The 21000-nt window shown below is 39.5% G+C and overlaps 1 protein-coding gene across 1 annotated transcript in view; it reads left to right on the forward strand.

The window, feature by feature from the left end:
• PRKAR2B (protein kinase cAMP-dependent type II regulatory subunit beta) overlaps positions 1–21000 on the forward strand; it is a 75817-nt gene that overhangs the window by 22367 nt on the left and 32450 nt on the right. The window contains exon 2 of the mRNA XM_038153487.1: positions 7225–7260. Within this exon, the coding sequence (XP_038009415.1) occupies positions 7225–7260 (36 nt within the window). The remainder of the gene's footprint in view (positions 1–7224; positions 7261–21000) is intronic.

The raw sequence follows: 21000 nt of genomic DNA on the forward strand, positions 1-21000 counted from the left end.
GCCTGAGAAGAATACAGAGAGATTTTCTGAGCAGCCAGGAGTCAGGTTAGGAAAGCTAAAGCCCTGAAAAAAAGTAAGTCTGATCAGGGATGTCAAGGGCAGCAAGGAAAGCTTCTATCGATATGTTTGTGATAAAAGTAAGACCAGTGAAAATGTGAGCCTTCTCCAGAAGGAAATAGGAGACCTAATTATATGTGAAGAAGGACAAGGTTTACAACAATTTTTTTGCTTCAGTCTTTGCTGGCAAATGCTTCAGCCACAGCACCCAAGTTGCAGAAGACTTCAGGTCCCAGAAGGGACTGGGAGAATGAAGAACTACCTGCTGTAGGAGGTCATGTTCAATGTATTCTGAGGAACCTGAATGTGCACAGGTTAATGGGACCTGATGAGATGTACTCATGGACTCCAAGGGAACTGTGCAAGGAAGTGTTAGGCCAGTATCCATCATATTTGAGAAGTCATGGCAGTCAGTGAAGTTTCCACTGACTGGGAAAGGGAAAACATAAGCCCCTTTTCTAAAAATGGGGAAAAAAGGAAGACCTGGGGAACTACAGGCTAGTCAGTTGTACCTCAGTAGATACATACAGTGAGATATTCTGGTTTCTGTGTATTTTAATCCTTTTATAGATGTATTGATGTCTGCAAAGACAGCCATAATTATGTATGTATTTGTTTTGGTACAGATGGTTTTAAAATCTGAAGATGTCATTTTTAATTAAAAAGTGAATAAATTGTAGAGCATCCCATGAGATGAAGCCATTTTTTCTTTCCAACATCTACTTTTCTTGCAACAGCCAGAAAAGTATTCTCTCTCTCTTTTTCTCCCAGTAGCACATAAATGCTACCACTATAGTGTTTTTTCTCTCATCTTTGGCTTCTCAGTCAGTCTACAGGATTCACTGAAAGCCTGTGATGCCTTCATGCCTCACTGCCTGCATTCTGCTCTGGGTAGGAATGCACGTGTCTGTGTGCACTCTGTCTCCCTGGCTACAGAGCAGTCTCAGCTCCTTAGGGAGCCCTTTCTTCCTGAAGGTGTGCCCTGGAAATGCCTTCCAGCAGCACACCTTTCTTTGGATGGAGCCAGATCCCTCTGTGGGCAGATCCTACCCTTTTAGGAACTGTGGGTATTTTTCACCAAGGTTAGTCAGAGTTTTGGAGTGGGCTTCCGATGTTCTTGAGATGTTGAGATTTGTTTATTGGGAAATTTGGTGGCAGTGTTGCTATCTAACCTGTCAGGTTGTTTGGCTGACTGGTACATACAGGAAGCACCTGTGGCTATGATTTGCCTTTTCTCTTTGTGTAAAGGCCAAAGCTATGTGCTGCTATTCTTCCATTTTGTTCTTAATTAAAAAAAAAAAATCCTCTTCTGAGACTGACTTATTTGGTGAGGGAAAGAGTAAAACATAAGTCATGCATTTCATCATTGAAATATTACCATTGCTGGTAAATTTCCAGATTGAAATACAAATATTTTGAAAGCTATGCTCTAACTACTGTATTGCAAGGACTGTTTGTCTTCCAGATAATAGCTGTGCATTTGCTGTGCTCATCCCTTCTTCTCATGCCTCACAGCTGTCATAGCCTTTCACAGAGAAAAGACAAGAACCATTCTCCATAGACCTGGCAACTTCTTTGTCAGAGTCATTTCTTCAAACTGTCAGTGAGTTTGTCATGCTTTCCTTGAGATTTTGTGAGGTCTTATCAGTGTGAAGGTGCATTAACATAACTGTATTCTCTTGTGTTGGTCTCAGCCTCTGAAACAATCATTCTACCTGGATTAATCCTGAATTAAAATGAAAGTTTCCTACGATGGAGGGAAATTAGAAGTGCTCCAAATTGCTGTTACTGTCTGTGGTGTCCCAGCCTATCATTGTCCTGGGTAATGGGAAGTTAACTCTATTTCCTGCATTTGGGACATAAAAACATGAATCTGACTAAAGCATGTATTTTAGAGAGGCATTCATTTAGATTTGATTTTGCTTTTGTTCTGGTTTGGTCATTCTACTTAATAATCTGTTTGTGAAAGAAGACAAGTGAATATTAACTAGCATAATATGTGATTGCAATAAGCATAATTCAAAAGTTTCTGAAAGTTGAGACCTTTGAGAAATAGGTAAGCTTGGAACTGAAAAGGTGGAATATATTATATATATTTTATATATATATATATATATATAATATATAATATATACTGCCCATGATCCTCATCAGTTAAGATTTAGCCTGGGTTTTTGATGTATATGATGAAAGGACCATAGGTAAATCAAGAATAACTCTACTGAAAACAGTGGAGTTAAATGGAATAAAATCAGACCGTGTGTTGAGAGCAGGTTCTCAGCCTATTCAAATTTGGGCTAGGTTTGACCCACTGACCTCAGTGGTGTCTTTGAGAGCTTTAACACAGTTTTGCCCTCAATAGAATAGAAAAAAAAATATAATTTGGATATGACATTTGTTTCTTAAGCTCACCTGGGGCATTTGCACTTTCCACACAAGGAAGACACATTGTGGTGTGGATGTTTCTCTTTGTCTATCCATTAAGCTACATTAGCAGTATTCCTGCTTTGTAAATGAGGATAGGGTTTGGGGTGCCATGGGCTGCTAAATTGAAGATTTTAAACATGTAATAGCTGAGTTTAATTTTTAAGGGTTTTTTGATTTATTTGTTTTTCTTTTTTTTTAAAGGGCGTTGAGTCCTTTGCCATATGAAGAAATGGCAGTGGCTAATTCAAAGTGAGGCTTGTGGAAAGTGTTCTGATTTTTACTGACACTGAAGATTAATCACTAATCCCCTGCCAGCCTTTGTCACTTTGAGCAGGCATTTTGGCTTTGTGTGTTTTTCTCTAAAAGAGCATTACCTTGGGTTGCTGTAGGTGTGTCAGGACAGTGAGCAGTCTCCTGTTGGCCTCTGTCCCCCAGAGCAGCTGCAGGGAGTGGAGTGTCCTCACCCTGCCTTGGGCACAGGCAGGGTTTCCTGCGCTCTGCAGCACACCTGGGGATGTGTCTCTGCTGTGGTTTGCAGACCTGCAGGAAGCTGGTCTGGCTGTCAGAGAGTGCTCAGGCATGTCCTTAACAGCCCCTGATAGCAGAGCCTCTTCTTGAATTCCAGGCTTACAGTGCCTGACTTCTTAGGAAGGCTGCATATCTAATGGCTGTGATGTCTTTAGCTTCTTATTCCAGGTGACATTAATGGCACAAGAATCTTGGGCAGTTTCTGAAGCAAAAACATTTAAATTGTGAGTTTGCAAAAAGAGGCAGTTCAGGCTATCAGAACAGGTTAGAGGATGCCCAGTTAGGATGCTTTGATAGCTTTATCTTCTTAGGCTTGCTACTCTACAGACCACCCCACAGACTCCCATTTCCTCATCTACTTACAAAGTTATGCTGCTCTTGATCATTTACCAATTATTTATATTTACTTGCTTGATCTATATTGCCAAGATATTTTAGAAGCTGTACTTCCATACAGTTCTCTGAGCAAGGATTTTCAAACATGAATTTCAGTTGCTAACAAGTGACAGATTGTGGAATTCTCTTTTATGTAGTGCTAAGAGTCAAACTACTGTAATATGTCACATAAGTTTGTGCCCTTTCAAATGGTAATTTAGTCAAAACTTCATCAGGAGACCGACCTCTGTCATTTCTCTCTCATGCACACCCACCCCACCCCCTGATAGTTTTCCCCTGTGAAGTTTGTAATAGATTTTGGTTGAAACAAAGTAGAACATGAGGAGTCACATTCAATATTGGAGTGACATCATGTTTGTAAACCTATACATTATTTGTTGTGATGCAGCACTCTTTCTGATACTGCAAAAAATATTAAATGTCACTGGACATGTTCGGAATTTATCTGTATGTCTGTTTATGCCTTTTATTGGGAAAAATCCTGCCTTTTCCAAGGGTGAGGTTTTGCAATCCGTGAGTTTTGTTTCTTCTGTATTTTGCACAGATTAGTGGGGATGAGTGTGGCACTCTTGAGTTACTGTGGTGTTTTTCTAGCAAGTTGTTTGGCTTGAAGCATTTAGAACAACCAGCCCTCAGCACGATGTGACTATAACCTTTAGGATTAAGTACATTTTTGCTGTAGAGTTACCTTCCATAACCTCGTGGGTATTGCCTCACACCCATTCCCTCCCCATGAGTTCTCCTGCTGGAGAGCCGGAGCTGGGAGCTGCCTGCCAGCAGTGCTGCAGCTGCCTGAATCTGGGATGGGCTAACCCTCCCAGAAGGGTCCATATTGGAGGGAACAGCCTTTGGGCAGCCTGCAGAGCCCAAAGCCAGCTGCTTTCTGCTGTACCTGCTCTCAGAGTCCTGAGAACCTGTGTGTGCACATGGCTGAGGGGAGAGAGGGGAGTAGTGGTGGGAAGCAGCTGAAGCAGCAGCGGGGTGGAAATCACAGTGCCTAAGCACCACTTCTACCTGTGTGTAGCTCGGGGCTTGAACCTGTGGATTGAAGTATTGATTGAAGATTCCTGTGTCCTGTGAGAGGGATTTCAATGCTGCCCTCATAATTCAACCTGGATGCCAAGACTGTCTCTTGGCATCCCTGTCTCTCTGGGTACCACTTCCACTTGAACTGTGTGAATCAGGACAGTCATCTCAGTCCAAACCTAAGAGTCAGCCTAACTCAGATCTCAGTAAGGGTGGTGGCTAAAAGTAGATATCCAGGGAAGGTGGCAATCACAGGCAGAAGGAGTAGTGTTTCTTCCCTGGGAATCTCTCTGCTGTTCCAGATGCTGTGTGGCTCCAGGAGGAGCATTTAATATCCCTCAATGAATATTTCTGTCATTGATTTGTCCACTTTTTTCTGAGACAAGACTTTCCACTTCTGACATGTTTGAAAGATAATTTAGTATTTGTTTTATGCCTCAAGAAAAATGTATCTTAGACTTTCTTTTGCCCACCTTACTCTGCTTATCCTGCCAGACATGACCTGGTTGACCACTCATCTACTTTGTACTGAAAACATCTAAATTCCTGTAGGGCTGATTATTATCTGAGACTTTCTTGTGTGCTAATGCTTCCACCTTTCTGGACAACTGAAGTATATTGTGATTTACTACCAGAAAAATAGAGAGTAGTTCAACTTGCTCCATAACAAGGAACTGTGGCTTCTGTTTTTAAATCTCCCAGTAACACATTTGGATGACCTCCATGAAATCCCAGTCTGGGCAGGAAGGCTTTGTCTGGTTGCTGCTGAAACACTGATTATTCACATAAGCTCAAAAATAATTGCTGATCAAGGTTCTGACATTCTTGCTATTTTTTTTCTAACAGTAAATAATGTGTAAAGTCTGTTGCACAATAAACTAAGCTTCTTGTAGCCAAATAAAAGAGTGAATTTAGAATTATGTAGCTGAAAAAGAACCTTTTTCTTTGACAATCCCAGTAACTTGTTTCAAATTATCTTAGTTTTGTGCTACATGTTCCTTTTTTTTTTTTTTTTTTTTTTTTGGATGCGCTGAGGTAGCTGTCTAGAGGAGTTAAATCTTCATATCTACAGATTATATGCAGAACTGGCAGCAAAACCCCTCCCTGAGTTTGGGGAAAGCTTTTGAATGGGAGCAAAACATTATTTTATGGTTTCTTGGTAGAAATATGTCAGATTCCATTTTTTTTAATATGAACACATCTGCTGAGACCTGCTGTAAAATGTACTTGCTTGAGGAAACAACTCAGCCATCTGATGGTGACAGTCATGACTGATGTCCTGAAATGAATTTGGCCCAGAACAGTAGTGACAAAATAAACAGTTTTGAGGAATCAAACAGCCCCCATATTACAAAACAGCAGTTGCATAAAATATGCTGTCTGTTTTGATAAAAATGTGTCTACATTTTTTGTGTTTTTATTTAGAGAAAAATTGTTCAGGGGAATTAGAATTCATGTTTCAGAATAACTTTGCTGGTTATGTTACTCTTGTGCTCATCTGTATATTCTGTATATGTGTTTGGGGTTTGTGTAACAGCTTATTAACCAGAGGTTTCCTTCCTTGTGGCTAGCACTCCAAACCTCTGTAGTTGGGCTTCCCAGTGTATTTTTTTTGCCACTTGGACCTGTCACTCCTGTGTGTGCTTGTACAAACCATCTGTGACTGTTCAGAAATTGTAGCTTTGCTCTGGTTTTTTGTCCCTAAAGGAGTAAGAAGTCAGTTCCATCTCAGGCTGTTGTTACTGTCTCTTCTGTTTTCTCAGCCATTTTTTCTCTTGGCTTAGGTGTTCAAGACGTGATGCATAACTCCCATGTAAAATTTAGTGGAATAAAATAAAAATGTTAATATTTTTCATTTTTCAGTTCTGTGTAAAAATGAAGAGCAGTTTTTAAGGTTGAATATTAATAAGCACTGTAAGGGCATACATTTTTAATGTGGCTGCTGCCCACATTTGAAATTAGGTCATTCAGATTTTCTTCTTGCTCTTTATTCCAGCAGTTAATACATCACATGAAAGTAGAGTTCAAGACCAGTGGTTTTTATTAATTAGAAGTCAGAAGGTTGTATTTGGAAGGCAAAACATAAAACTATTTATCTATTTTATCTCTAGTCACTCTTGAAGAAGCTGGTAAACCTAGAAATGAAATGGAGGCAAAGCCATGTGTTTTAAGTCATGTTTTGCAGTCTCTCCCAGTTGGAAACAAGACAGGAGTCTGATTACAAATGTTTGCAGCATGCAGTTGGAGATGTGCCAGGATGGCACTATAAAACATTTGCACTGGGCTTTTGGTGGGGGTTGGCATTGTTATTGACTTACCTAAGGAGTTTTAAAGGTTAGTCAAAGCAAAAGTTGATCTTTTAATGTGATTACAAATTAATCTTTTTCTCTATAGGAGTATCTTTAGTGCCAGATTTCCAAGAGGTATATTTTGTAAAAATGAAGTAATTTTTTTACATACCCTGCTTGCATTATTGTTTGCAAGATGCCAATTTCTATGTACTCAATAAATAATGGAGATGCAGATCTAAATGTTTCACATGCACTCATGAACAGCAGTAAGTAACAGTGACTCTTAGAAAGCTGAAAATGGTCTCAAAAGCTTTTTAGTTAGTATGTACCATCTCCTGAAAAGCTACTTAAAAGTTAAAGTGAATGGGTTCCTACAAAGATACAAAAACAATGCTTATCTGGTGTTTGTAGTTGTCACACTTGGAATGAAATATAACATTGTTATGTTTAAAGCAAGTTGGACTACTACAAAAATAATGAAAATGTTGTTTTCTTTCAGCTCCAGCGGTAAACCGATTCACCAGACGTGCATCAGGTAAGCTGAATAAAGTTCCATTTGTCTACATAATAGTTGAAACATTATGCTGACAGTGATTGTCCTGTAAAATGTAATATGACATTTTTCAAAGTTCTTTAAATATGTCGGACTTGGGCTAACCTCTAATTTGTTACCTGCTTCATTGAAAAATGTAGCCAAGTTTTCAGGTCACGGAACTTGCACGAGCTTTTCTTGTTGCTGTGGAATTTATTAAAAACCTAAGCTTTTTTTTAACCCCCGCTCCTTAAAGAAAATAATTTCAGTTCTAGCAGATCTGAAGGCTGAAAGCAAGAACTGAATGTAATCTGAATGTAAGCAGGGTTACCTTGCTTACCCCACAGACAGCCTGAAACTGCAATTTCGTGATCAGCTATGCATGAAGAAATGTTCAGCTGTGTTGGAAATCTCACTGTGGTTGGTGTGCATGGTGTGTTGTGCTGTGCAGAGCTGGCAGGTTGGGTCTGGAAGCACTGTTCCTGTGGTGGTGCTATGTGGCTGTGTTGGGTGTGCACCTGCCTTGCCTGGTGCTGGTTTCTGTATTATTCAAGTTGACTTGGTTCTTGCTGGCTTAGAGGACTCTTTACCTTATTTCCATTACACGTAACAGATTCCTCCACATTATGTATCATTAAAAGTTAATATTCTTGCCCTTTCCTCATTGTTCTGCTGTGTCTTGTCCTTTAGGCTTTTTTTAAGGCTTTTTTTTTCTAAATTGTGAGGCCCAGAATCTGGATCTTACTTGTCTGAAGTACTATGAATCTGAAAATGTGGCATGAAAGTCACCATGAAATCTAATGAGACTCATGGCTGACTCATAAGAGTCAGGAGAGCAGGAGATGCGAGCTATTCCTAGTCATTTCAGTATGCCATATTCAATGTAAAATGCTCTTTGTTTTCAACTTCAGGTCATTTTTAATAAATGTATTTCATGATGCAGTAATTCTATCCAGACTTCTAGTTTTGCTATTTACAACCTCTGTCAGGTAGTCCCTTGTCAGTGTAAAAATACTAGTGAAAATCCTCAGGATTACTGAGGAGGTGTAGAGGAAAAAAGAGGTTTGCAGGATTGGTGCATAGCATATAATAGAATTACACAATCAATCACATGTAATAGAATCACACATTGGTTTGGGTTGGAAGGAACCTTAAAGGTCACCCAGTTCCATGAGCAGGGACACCTTCCACTATCCCAGGTTCCTCAGAGCCCTGTCCAGCCTGGCCTTGGACATTTCCAGGGATGGGGCATCCACAGCTGCTCTGGGCAACCTGTGCCAGTGCCTCACCAACTTCACATATGTAGCACAAAGTAAGAAAATGTAATTAATTCCAAATATTCTGATGCTGTGAGTTATGATAATACTTCATGAGGTACTGTAGCTTGAAATGAAAGGAATGATTTGTTAACTAGTGCTCAGCAACAGCGAGCAGGGCTCTATGCAAATCACATTTCATGTTTTAAGGAGAGTTCTACTGTGACTGATTGATAGCTGACAGTAATGAATGCAGTCCTTCTAACAGATGTGTGATAAGCTTTTGCATTCCGAGAGTTTGATTGTTTGAAAAGCTAATACTTGCACAAATAAAGCCCCCAGTCAGTTATTCTTAATGTTTATTTAATATTAAATTAACATTCATTTTTAAAAGGAAACTAAAAGCATGGTATAAGTCTGAAATTTTTGTGCAACTATTGGGGAAATAATTTCTGTGGGGAATTAATATTTCATGTATTTTGGTCTTGTTGTGAGAGATAGAACAGTTATCTTATTCAGAATAATGAGTCAGGTGGTGTAGTAAATCAGATGTAAATCATGTGAATACATTTCAAGCTAGAACAAGGAAATGCTGCAGTCCACTGTGTGTACTCTTTTATTAAGTTCGTGGTAGCTTTAATAGTTAAAATAACTATTTTTTCAAACAAGAAAGCCTGTGAAAGGTGATAGTTCTTACTTTTCTTCTTAAATGATAAATGACTGTCAGAGAAGTACAGTACATTTAAGAAACTTGATTGTTAAAATATAAATTAAAAACATAAATCAGACTATGCTGATAATATAAAATTTCACAGGGATGTTTGCAGTACTATCCATGTTTTTAAATACCTTGTTTTTAATTGAACAGTTGTCTGTGTAGATTAAGGCAATCAAAACACCTTGCAAGGGGAAAAGCTAGATGGTAGCTGTTGGGTTTGGGTTTTTTTATGCTTGGTAGCTTAAGAGCCTTCTGTAGTCAAAGCTGATTCTCATATTTAGGAAATGCCATATGTATTATGTAGGCAGACCAAATGAAATGTAGGGGTTTTTTTCCTCAAATATGAGCTTCTCCTAATTTTAGGCTGTTTGGCTAAGAGTTATTTTAAAATTTGAAATGTGCAATATTGTAGATTCTTGACTGCTTTTGAAGATTTTCTTCTGGTGAATATTTCTCCCAGCTAGTGGTGAATATTCAGAGAGTTAGCTGTAGAATGTGGTTTCATGTTGCATCTGATTAATGATATTGCAGACTGATTCTGGGAGTGTGTGACTTCAGGGTGCCTTTTTGTCATGCCTCTGCTCATAGGTTCTCTCTACTTCTCTTGCACGGACCTAGGAGTTGTGCTGCCTGAGAGTGGATTGACTTAAATAAAACAGAAATACACGAGGTTCTGGTGTGTTGATTTGCATTGGGTTTCCAACATTTCCTCACAGAGAACAGTAATTCTCTACAATGGGTATTTTGATATTTCTGTTATTTGTCACAGTCATATTTTCTGAAAAATCTCTTTGCCCAGGATATTTTCCTGGGAGGCTGAGAAGCCTCAGAGAAAAAGGAAGACAAATTCTTATCTCATTTGCTTCTCCTGTGTTTTGCTCACATGTGGAATGTGTTTGGAGATTGTTTATCCAACTGGTGGTTGTTTCATTGGTTTCCTGTGAATTGTTTTGGCTTAATGACCAGTCACAGTCAAGCTGTGTCAGGACTCTGGAAGGAATCACGAGTTTTCATTGTTATCTTTTTAGCCTTCTGTAAGTATCCTTTCTGTATTCTTTAGTATAGTTTAGTATAGTATTCTTTAATATAATATAGTATCATAAAATAATAAATTAGCCTTCTAAGAACATGGAGTCAGATTCATCATTCCTTCCCTTGTCTGAGGACCCAGCAAACACAATAGTTACTCTTTGGCTAATGGCTAGTATTTTGCTTGGTTGCATAAGATAGTTATTTTTCCTAACTGAGCCAGGAATTGGGCACGCAGAGCTTAATTGCTGAAGCACCTACTGAAAATAATACAGCACAGCATTTATTATTTAACAGCTGTTCCTGTTAACATGCTGAGAATGTATTAATGAGCTGTCATTGCTATGTAGAGTTAAAAAGCAGAAGTAAGCTAGGATAAATTAGCTATTCTGGAATTTCAGTTCTTAAAATTTATTGAGCTAACTAATTAGATATCTCTGATGTGTGTTTATTCATATGTATGTGTATATATGCAATGTGGGCTCTATACATAAAATACACTTATAGTGCTGGTGACAGCTACTCACGGGCTAGTTAATAATGCACTCCATTGTTCTAGGCTATGCACAAAGAATAATAGATATCACACTCTTAAAGAGGAGTTTAGTAAGAAGAGGAGATTAAAAATACTTTGTAGAGCTAGAATGAACAATGAGACAGCTGCAAGTAGTTAATCCTTTATTTTTCTTTTCATATCTGGTGGCACTAAGATGAAGAGAAAGGAAAACAACTGTTGAGGCGATCAAGAGACTTGGGTGTGGAAAAAAAAGGGGAGCATGAAGGGCACTCCTTTGTCCTTCAGATAGGGTGTGAGATATTCTGTGCAGCATCATACAGGGGAAAATCTTGGGGCAAGTTTGCCAGAACAATTTATTATTCTTCTTTGTGTAAGTTGCCGTTAGGAAGAAAGTGACAAAATAAGAGTTTTGGTCTGCAATATCCTGAACCATTGTGAGGACTGGATTAGTCATGCCCAGAGTAGCATTTATATATACCACTGCTACGTTTCAATTTAATAATTCCTACAGGAAGCATGGCAATGTACTTGAGTAACATGGTGAATTTTACTGCATTTAGACTACAGGGGTCCTTTTAGTGAAAGAATGGCTAATTGTTTTCTGAAATTATGGAAGAGCATAGGTGATATAAAATTAAATGGTTAAATATAAACTAGTATTTAGGAAGAACAAATTGACATTGCTAGCCAAGAATAGAAAATGTCCCTAGGAACAATATTTCACATGTGATTTTCAATCAACTCAACTCTGTTGAGTTTTTCTTAAAAAGATTGGCATCCACTTTCCTGTAGCATATTAAAAATTGTCAGAGAAAGGCAGAATACTGAAATGAAGTTCCCTTTTATAGAGGAAGGCAGAAGCTGGGATTGTACCAAAAATAATGGTGTGGAATTAAGTAACTGTAAAGTCCCCTTTGAAATGCTCAGGTAGGATGCAGTGTTGTAGAAGCATTTTAAGTGACAGAAGAATGAAAAACTTTATTGATGAACCAATAATTCCAGTTCTTCAAGAAGAATCACTGGTTCTGCTTCTTCTGAGTGATGAATATTTCCCAAGCTGAATTCAAGTGATGTTGGATTCACCTTTGTTCATTACACACGTGTAGTTAATCCCAAATTTGAAATGTCCCGTATGTCACATTTCTGAGAGAAGCAAGGACACAGCTGACATACAGTGGTATCTGATACTAAAACTCAGTTAAGCACTAAGGCTGCCATTGTCGTGGTGAGGAAAACCAGAAGAAAAAGTGCTGTCAGAATTTGAGTTTGTATCTACATTGCATGAACAGAGTATAGTAAAGAAGGCATATTGTGCCTTGCTAGGGTCTTTCTTACAATTACCACCACTGTAACACTCAAATCGTTTGCTGAATAACAACAAGGGTGTGGTGCACTGAGCTGTAGGCACCTTGGAGCCACAGGATCAGGGAGAATGCTGTGCTTCAGTCTGGTCTTGGTCCTGTTTAAAGCACGTATGTCATAGAATATCCTAAGTTGGCAGGAAAGCATAACTCCTGTCCCAGCACAGGACGCCCCAAGAGTCGCCACATGTGCCCAAGAGCATTGTCCAAAAGTTTTTTTGAACTTCATCACATCTGATGCTGTGGTCATTTCCCTGGGGCACCTGTTCCAGTGCCCTACCACCCTCTGGGTGAAGAAAGTTTTCCTAATGTCCAACCTAAACCTCCCTGGCACAGCTTCATGCTGATCCTTTGGATGCTGTTAGTGGTCACCCGAATGAAGAGATCAGTGGCTGGCCCTCCCTTCCCCTTGTTAGGAAGAGGTGGAGAGCTGTGAACTCTCCCCTCACTCTCCTCCAGTCTGAGTAAGTCAAGTGACCTCACCCACTTCTTGGCTTTCTCCTTCACACCCTTCCCCATCTTCATAGCCCCTCTTTGGAATAATAGCTTTAGATCTTTATTGTGTTGAGACACCCAAACCTGCTCCCAGCACTGGAGGTGAGGCTGCCCCAGTGCAGAGCAGAGCAGGACCATCTCCTGCCTTGCCCAGCTGGTGATGCTGTGCCTGATGCCCCCAGGACATGCTTGGCTTTCCTGGCTGCCAGGGCACTGCTGACTCTGGCTCTTGGGAATGAAGAACTGATCTCATTGATCTGCCCTACAACACTTTTGGGTCTGTGGAAAGTTAGTGATAAAGGCTGTTTCCCATGCAATCCATAATTAATTGATCCAGCTTCCTTTCTTGTGTTTTTCTTGCATAGACTATTTGCTGTGCACTTCCTCTGCAAATGAGACAGTCACAGAAACAAGAGTTTAATTTGCTCTTGTTTCCTCTTATGCTTTCTGGCATGTGAGAAAAGTTCCTGTAGAAAAAAGGAAACATATGCCTAGAGATGCTTAAAGAACATGCACATTTGCCTCCACTCCTAACCACTGTTTTCATTCAGAGTGTTTGATGAATAACATCATGATGTTAAACAGGGGAGTGTTTGTTCCTGTCTTGTTGTTACCTTGAGATTTGTTGCTTTTGATGCAGATCTGAAGAAGAACATGTGTGCTTAGAAGCTCTTCTGCCTCCTTTCAGGGTTCAGTTGTTTTGGCTGTTCTAGTGACAGATTCTGCCCATGAAAGTTTTTCTTCTCTCAGTTGCATTGCACAAAAACTCTTCCATACTACAGTGGAAGAAGTTGGACAGTAGTATTCTTGTTCAAAAGAAAACAAAAGTTAGGCTATCTGCATTACTTCAGGAAGTTTTTAAGTGGTTCATGTTCAACTTTCATTTATTCTTCTTTTAAAACTCCAAAAGCTGAAGCATAGATTCTAGCAGGCTGTATTGACGTGTTTTCTTGTATATATGATGAGCAGAGGTTGAATATGAATTTTTCAGAGCCCATTGATGGAGCTGAGTTACAGAAATAGGCAAACTGTTGCAAACCAATGCGATGCCAGGTTTTAGATACAGCTGTGTTTAAGCTGCTTTTGTCATAACACTTAAGGCTTAATAAAAGAAGAGATTTCATAGGTGCATACCATAAGGCAAAGTTTGAGGTGGTGGAGGAAGGGAGGAAAAAGGGCAGGAAAAGGGGAAGAGGGAGATGGTAGGAATAAGTACGTAAGCCTTGTGCTCTTGATAGGTTGCTGTAGAGAGGGCTCTCAATATTTGTCCCAAGGATGTGGCAGGGAATGAAGGAAGTAAACAAATAGGGATTGGTCTAATTTTTACGCACACAAATATTTAGGCTATTCCTTGAGGAAGACTCTTGGACTAAATACTTAGTAAAGCAATGGACTAAACTGCACAGGAATGTTGTGTTATCTCAGAAGTTTTAAAGAAAGGTAACACCTTTTCTTGAAGGAATAGAGGTGCAATTCATACTGCAGCACTGCATAGATCATTTAGATAGATGGTTTAGATGATTTATTGAAGTTTCATCTGTATTTCCGTGTTTGTTTAGATGTTGTTGCAATCTCATATTTCTTGACTGCATTTATAAACTGACTAAAATGTGCAGAGTAATCATTTTTAAATTGCACAAGTTGGTAAAGCTAGATAGCAACAGTTTCTTTAGAAAATAGGGGAGTTGTGTTTTGAATTCACAAATTACTGTGTATCCCTCTTTATGGGCAACTGTAGTTTTTTCTGCTGTCTTAGTATAACCTTTGAAAAGCATTCTGCATGTGGTTTTATATAAAAAAAATTAATCATTGTAGTTTTTCAGCTGTTTGGGCTGGTCTTGTTTCAGACATATGAAACATAAACCAGAGATTGGTGTTGAAATACAAATCAAGTTTGTCTTTAGGGGCTGTTGCCCAGCCTGTTTGAGGAAGAGCTCTAACAACCTAGCAAGGTATCAAGTTGTCAGACTGATTGAGCAATACCTTTAAACTCGTTTTTGTGTGTAACTGATACATAAGATGGCTCTGGGAAGGTGTGTTTATACATCAAGCCCTCCCTGCAGCCAGCAGCATGGCTTCATCCATACCACTGCTTGGGAATGGTTCCTGTTTGGGACTGTGCCAAGGACTGTGCCGGAGCCTGGTCCGCGTGTGTGAGTGTGGTGGAAAGAGCGGTGTGGTGGTTCTGTTCTGAGTCGAAGGGAGCGCCTGGATAACGCCGGTTCCGAGCCAGAGGGAGCGCCTGGATAACGCCGGTTCCGAGCCAGAGGGAGCAGCTGGATAACGCCTGTTCTGAGCTGCAGCAAGCGCCTGGATAACGCCGGTTCCGAGCCAGAGGGAGTGGTTGGATAATGCCGGTTCCAAGCCGGAGGGAGTGGTTGGATAACGCTGGTTCCGAGCCGGAGGGAGTGGTTGGATAACGCTGGTTTCGAGCTGGAGAGAATGGTTGGATAACGCCAGTTCTGAGCCGGAGGCAATGGTTGGATAATGCCGGTTCTGAGACGGAGGGAGTGGTTGGATAACGCTGGTTCCAAGCTGGAGGGAACGCTGGGATAATGCTGGTTCTGAGCTGGAGGGAGTGGTTGGATAATGCCAGTTCTGAGACGTAGGGAGTGGTTGGATAACACTGGTTCTGAGCCGGAGGGAGCACACAGATAATGCTGGTTTGGAGCAGGAGGCATTGGTCAGGTCAACTGCGGTTAAGTTGAGCTCCATGCTGAGCACTTTTTGCACGTGATTCACTCCCTCTTTTTTGCGCGCTTTTGTTATTAATATTGTTGCTGTTACTGTTCTTTCCTTATCTTTTTTCTGCTTCCAGTAAATTGCTCTAATCTCAACCCATGATCTTTACCTTTTGTGCCTCCAGTTCTCCTCTCCCGCCCGCTGCAGGAAGAAGAGAAATGAGTGAGTGGCACATTGGTTTGGAGAGTCTCAGTGGGAGCACTAAATTCTTAAACCTCAGCAGTCATACTGTGTTTTCTTTTTTAACCTTCTTCTGAGTTTGCATTCATTATTGGTAATCTCAGAGATCCAAATAGCACATGATCAGAGAAGTTAATAATCTTCCAATGCTTTTATCAGAATGCTCATAACTCATGATTTTGAAACAAATAAAACAATGGGTTTTGTTTTTTTTAATGAGAATGTATCCATGTTGCTGAAAGAAAGAGGAAGGAATTAAAAATAAATTTTAGAGCAGGTGTGTATTGATAGTCATTATTTAGTAGTTCTGATCTTTTTTTCTCTAAAATGTTTCAGTATCTGTGTCTATGATAATCTCCTCTTTGGCTGCTGTGCTGTATTGTTCTTCCACACTTGTGTTAGGTTAGGGAGGTATGCTCCCTCTGCTGAAACTGATAGAGCATGAATCTGTAGGCTGTTGTAGCTGCTTACCAGTTTTCCAAAACAATTCCATTCCATCTGTGACTTCATGTGGTTTGACCTTCATGTTATAGAAGATTTATTCTGAAGGATAAAAGATGAGTAAGACGAGGCATGTTTTACATAGCAAGTTGTTCAAAATGGAATAACAGTATTTGCTGTATTAATGTGAATGCATCCTTAAGGGGTTAAGGTGAATAATTCCTTTTCTTGTTCTAATAACAATTTGGTGTGAAAGTGAAAAAGATTGATTTCTGGTGTCTTCACAATTATTGTGAAGAATTATAATAAGCGTGCCAGAATGAAAAATTGCTACAGTTTTTCTTTGCTACAATGCCACAATCCATTCATGAGGAAAATTGTATGTATTTATTACATAGAATAGGAAACAGAACTCCATGAGAAAATAAAGAAAAATGAACTTGTCAGAGGAAATATTAAACGGAAATGTTAAGGCCGTGTTTAGTTTTCTTGTTAAACCTGAGATTGCATGGAAACACTAACTCTTTCCTCTCGAGATACATGAGAAAATAAAGAAAATGTGGAGATTCACTTTCAAATAACCAGCCACAGAAGAGGAACTCCCATCAGCCTAAACTCAAAGCTTCAGTCAGTCTTTGAAACCATCTTTCATTCTGAACATCAGCTACACACTGCGACAAAATTGGGAATTTATATCCTTAACATTGTTTTGTGTGCAGTCTAGTAAGTGATGAGTGCATCTTTTAAGGCACAAATTCAACGCCTACTTGTCAGCCTTTTCTCTCCTGCTATCACAGTCTGAATTTTGAAAATACAGCTTCTGATTGGAGCAGTAATGTAGCAAAACTGTGCTCTCTGAGCTGGGGACTTGGGACACTGAAAGGGAGAAGTCCTAAATAATGACCACTTTCACCCCTATTCTCATTGGTCCAGAGCTGAGTACACTTACTCTTTTGTTAATTTTTTTTTGTCTGTCTCATCATAGTAATATATTACTTATAGCAATATATCATCATAATAATATACTAATATTAAAGATAGTTGTGTAGGACACAATTAAATTTTTTCAGGCATTTTCCTTACTGAGAAGATAAGCACTAATCTTACTCTTTATTTTAAAAAACTCCCCCATTTATGCTGTCCCTTTGGGAATAAGTTCCTGGGGAATGCAAGCCATCACAAGTTTGGGATTTAGGCTCAAATAGATGAAGTCAAAGAATCAGCCAACAGGAGACAAAAATATGTGTGTATGTATTTATAAAGAACATAGCAGAAATATATAATATTTAATAATAATAATATTATAAGGAGATATATAATATATATCTCCCTATATAATGCTTACCTACTGCTCTGTAGGATTTTTTGGTATATCACAGAATCAATCATATTTTCTCATGGTTAGTGGGAAGGAATGTTTCAAATGTGAAATAGCTAAGAAGGAAAAAGAGGAATACTTACGCCTACTGTGTGGCATAATTACACTGAAAAAGATGAGATCCTAATCTAAAAGATCTTCTTGAGGTGTGCTCCTGGGATCAGTTTGTTCGTGAGTAATTACAGCAGAGAATCTAAATTGTCATTGTGGTTCAGTAGTGCCCAATGACATGGCTATGTTATTGCATGTTGGTGAGGACTGCACATTTTGTTAATTGAACTTCTTAGCTGTGCAAGTCAAACCGTGTAGGAAGAACAAGTATGGAGTGCCCCATACTCATCCTAATATGTATGGGGCTTATTAGACCTACACAGTTGGCTTCTTTAATATGCCATCCAGGAAATTGGTCTGTTGCAAGAATGAGGAAGGGAAAGTGGTACAGTTTTTATGGGTCAGTTCGAGAAACACAATCCACATTCAAAAAATACTGAAGTACTGTCGGAGTGCTGCGGTCATGCAGCTGTCACAGTAGCAAAGCAGAGGCAGGAGTAACACAGTGTGACAATAGCTGATATACTGGGTTAGCAAGGGCCTGGAAGAGAAGAGTAGGAAGCCTATGCTTGATGCAGTCAAAGAGAACAATTAAGTGGGATTTCAGATCCTTTGTGGTACGCCTACCACCAAGTGCCCAGCAGCAGTGCTTGTTGGGTGTGAGACACCCTCACTGCCTGCACTGTGCACATTCCCATCTCTGCAGAAACCTGCCCTGAAAGGGAAGGAAGATTAAAACATGTGATGATACAAAAGCTGTGCTGCATAAAGGAGACAAAGACTGCCTGCTATTAGAGGCTGCTTTGCTGCAGTCTGACACAAATGTTAGCTATGTATATCTCCGTGCTAACACTCTGTAACTGCTGATATGATCGTGCAGCTCATGGTAGCCTCACACCTGACTCTGCAGCCGGTTGCTTAAAACCTTCTGCACAGAACTTGATTGTGGAATCATCAAGAATCTGTAGATTTAAAGTTAAAAGCAACAGGAATAATTTAATTTCTGTAGATGCTCTGGCCCCCACAACAATGGAATATTACTGTCATCTAACATAGAACAAAAAGCTGTCCTGAGAAATTTACATATAAAGCACTTAATTGAATGGCACACAACCTTATGTTTTTTGTTTTCCAGCTTCTTAAATTAGGTAAATCTAGCAAAATATAGTGTGTAACGGTTGGTGTAGAGAGATGCTTTAAGTGGAACATGATGTTCATGATTTTGTTAGAAACAGTATTAATTTGGAAAAAATGTATGACAGTAGAGGCAACCCATTAAGTAATGGTATTTGCTATACTTGCCTAAAAGCCATAAGCCATTTTGTCACATACTATCATTTATTTATGTATTCTGACCTTCAAAGTATAATTTCTTACATGTTTTCTTTCTGAGTAGACTTTGTGCAGACAAAGTCTTGGTTGCCAACTGGCTTTCTTTGTCAGTTGTTGTGGTGATGATTTCCCAAATTATTTTTTTATTTTTTAAAATTTATTTTGGTGATCAAGCTGGGGGGAAAACAATTGAACAAAACAATTGAAATTGTGATGTAGTGTGCTGTTTGAAATGCTTGGTTTGAATTGCAAATTTTTCAAGAGTATGCTGACTTTTCACAAAAAAAAAAAAAGTAACTTTTATCAAGGTCTAGAATGTTTTTATTCTATTAAAAACTCTCCTCTCCTGTACTTGGCACTGGCAAGGACACACTGGTGTTCACTTTTGGGCCCCTCACTAGAACAAAGACATGGAGGTGCTGGAGGGAGTCCAGAGAAGGACAACCCAGCTAGGGAAGGGTCTGGAGCACAAGCCCTGCAAGGAGCAGCTGAGGGAGCTGGGAGTCTTCAGCCTGGAGAAAAGGAAGTCCAGGGGAGACCTTATTGGTTCTACAACTGCCTGAAAGGAGGCTGTGGCCAGGTGTGGGTCAGTGTCTTCTCCCAGGTAACAAATGATGAGGAGAAATGACCTTCAGTTGCACCAGGGGAATCATACATTGGATATTGGGAAAATTTGTTCACCTAAAGAGTGGTAGAGCATTGAAACAGGCTGCCCAGGGAAGTGATGGAGTCCCTGTAAGTGTTCAAAGAATGAATTGGTGTAGGACACTGATATGTTTAGTGGGTATGGTGATATTAGGTCAAAGGTTGGACTTGATGATCTTGGAGGTCTTTTCCAACCTTAATGATTCTATGATTCTTTAGGTAACTGGACTTATATAATTTTGATTACTGAAAAATGCCAATAATACCCATAATTCTGGCATATCCATATATTTCTGGCAAATAATTCTTAGGATGTACTACTTTGTGGTTCACCTCTGACCATAATGTCATTCTTATTTGGAGTTGGAGGAAGTTTTTTCAATATCTGTGACATTTTCAAAGCTGAAGCAAAATCAGTTTCAATGTTGGGTGACCTTTAGTTTAAGAACTGTATATGTGACAAAATAGCTTTAAAATTTATCATTTAAAGCTTTGCATTAAGGTTGAATTATTAAGTAGAAAAAACCCTCTACACTAAAGTTATAATTGACTGATCATGAGTTACCTTTTCTATCACGAATTTTAGACCTTTGTATTCCAGACTAGGCCTTATTTTTCACAAGCAGTAAATGTGTCCCATCATTTTGAATGACAAAGGAGGTGCTCAGTTGGATGGAAGTTGAGGTGGCAAGTGGTTGTATTGTGCAAGAGAGGAAGCAAATTTCAGGGGCATTTCTGTTCATTTCACACTTCTCATGCAGGGCTCTTTAATCAAAACACACAAATGAGGGATCATTTGCAAAGGCATTATTTATGTGAGCAATTGGAATTGTCTCTATTTATAGACTGGATGCAATCACATCCAACCACTGGTTTCTTAGTGCATTTATCATACGAGTGGTGCCAGCAGGAACTCCGTATTTACTTCCCAATCTGCCATTTTTAACAAATACTTCTTGTTGTGAAACTTCTCTGTTTTTCTTCCTGGTGTTGGTTTCATGACTGCAAAGTTAAAACTTCCACCGTCCTTCCTTCCTGAGGGTAAAATCAACGCACTTTAATGGCTGGGTTGTGAAATTGCAGTGATGCAGGTGGGTGCAGTGTGTCTGTAAGTGGCTTAATGGAAGGGAATAATGTAACCCTGGGCTGGCTGGATTAATGGAAGCAATTTGCTACCAGCCGTCAGCGGTGTGCATGTTCACCTTTTCTAACTACCAAATGTTTAGCATCATAACTTTTGGAGGGTTTTAACCTATGTTTTTACTTTGTGTTCTGCACAAAATGAAATGGGAGTGGCATGACTTCAAGTTATCCTCTTATTTTTGGGAAGGATTGTGTCCAATGAAGACCTGCTATTCTGTTTTCCAGTTGAGTCATTGATCCTTTAGTTGGACACAGACATGTATTGGGAACTGTCTGTTGTACCTCTTAACCTTCTAACAGAGATACTGGGGAGACAGATGCACCAGCATCAGAGAGCAAAGTCTTTATCTCTGGTATATCTGCCCTTCTCTGTGTCCTACAGGCTACCTATGCTCTCTGTACAGTGCTTTTACATGGTGTCTTTAATTCTTTTAGTCTCTTAGTCATTACCAGGC

The sequence above is a fragment of the Motacilla alba genome, chromosome 1A (assembly GCF_015832195.1).
Source record: "Motacilla alba alba isolate MOTALB_02 chromosome 1A, Motacilla_alba_V1.0_pri, whole genome shotgun sequence".
In the NCBI taxonomy this organism is placed as follows: Eukaryota; Metazoa; Chordata; class Aves; order Passeriformes; family Motacillidae; genus Motacilla; species Motacilla alba.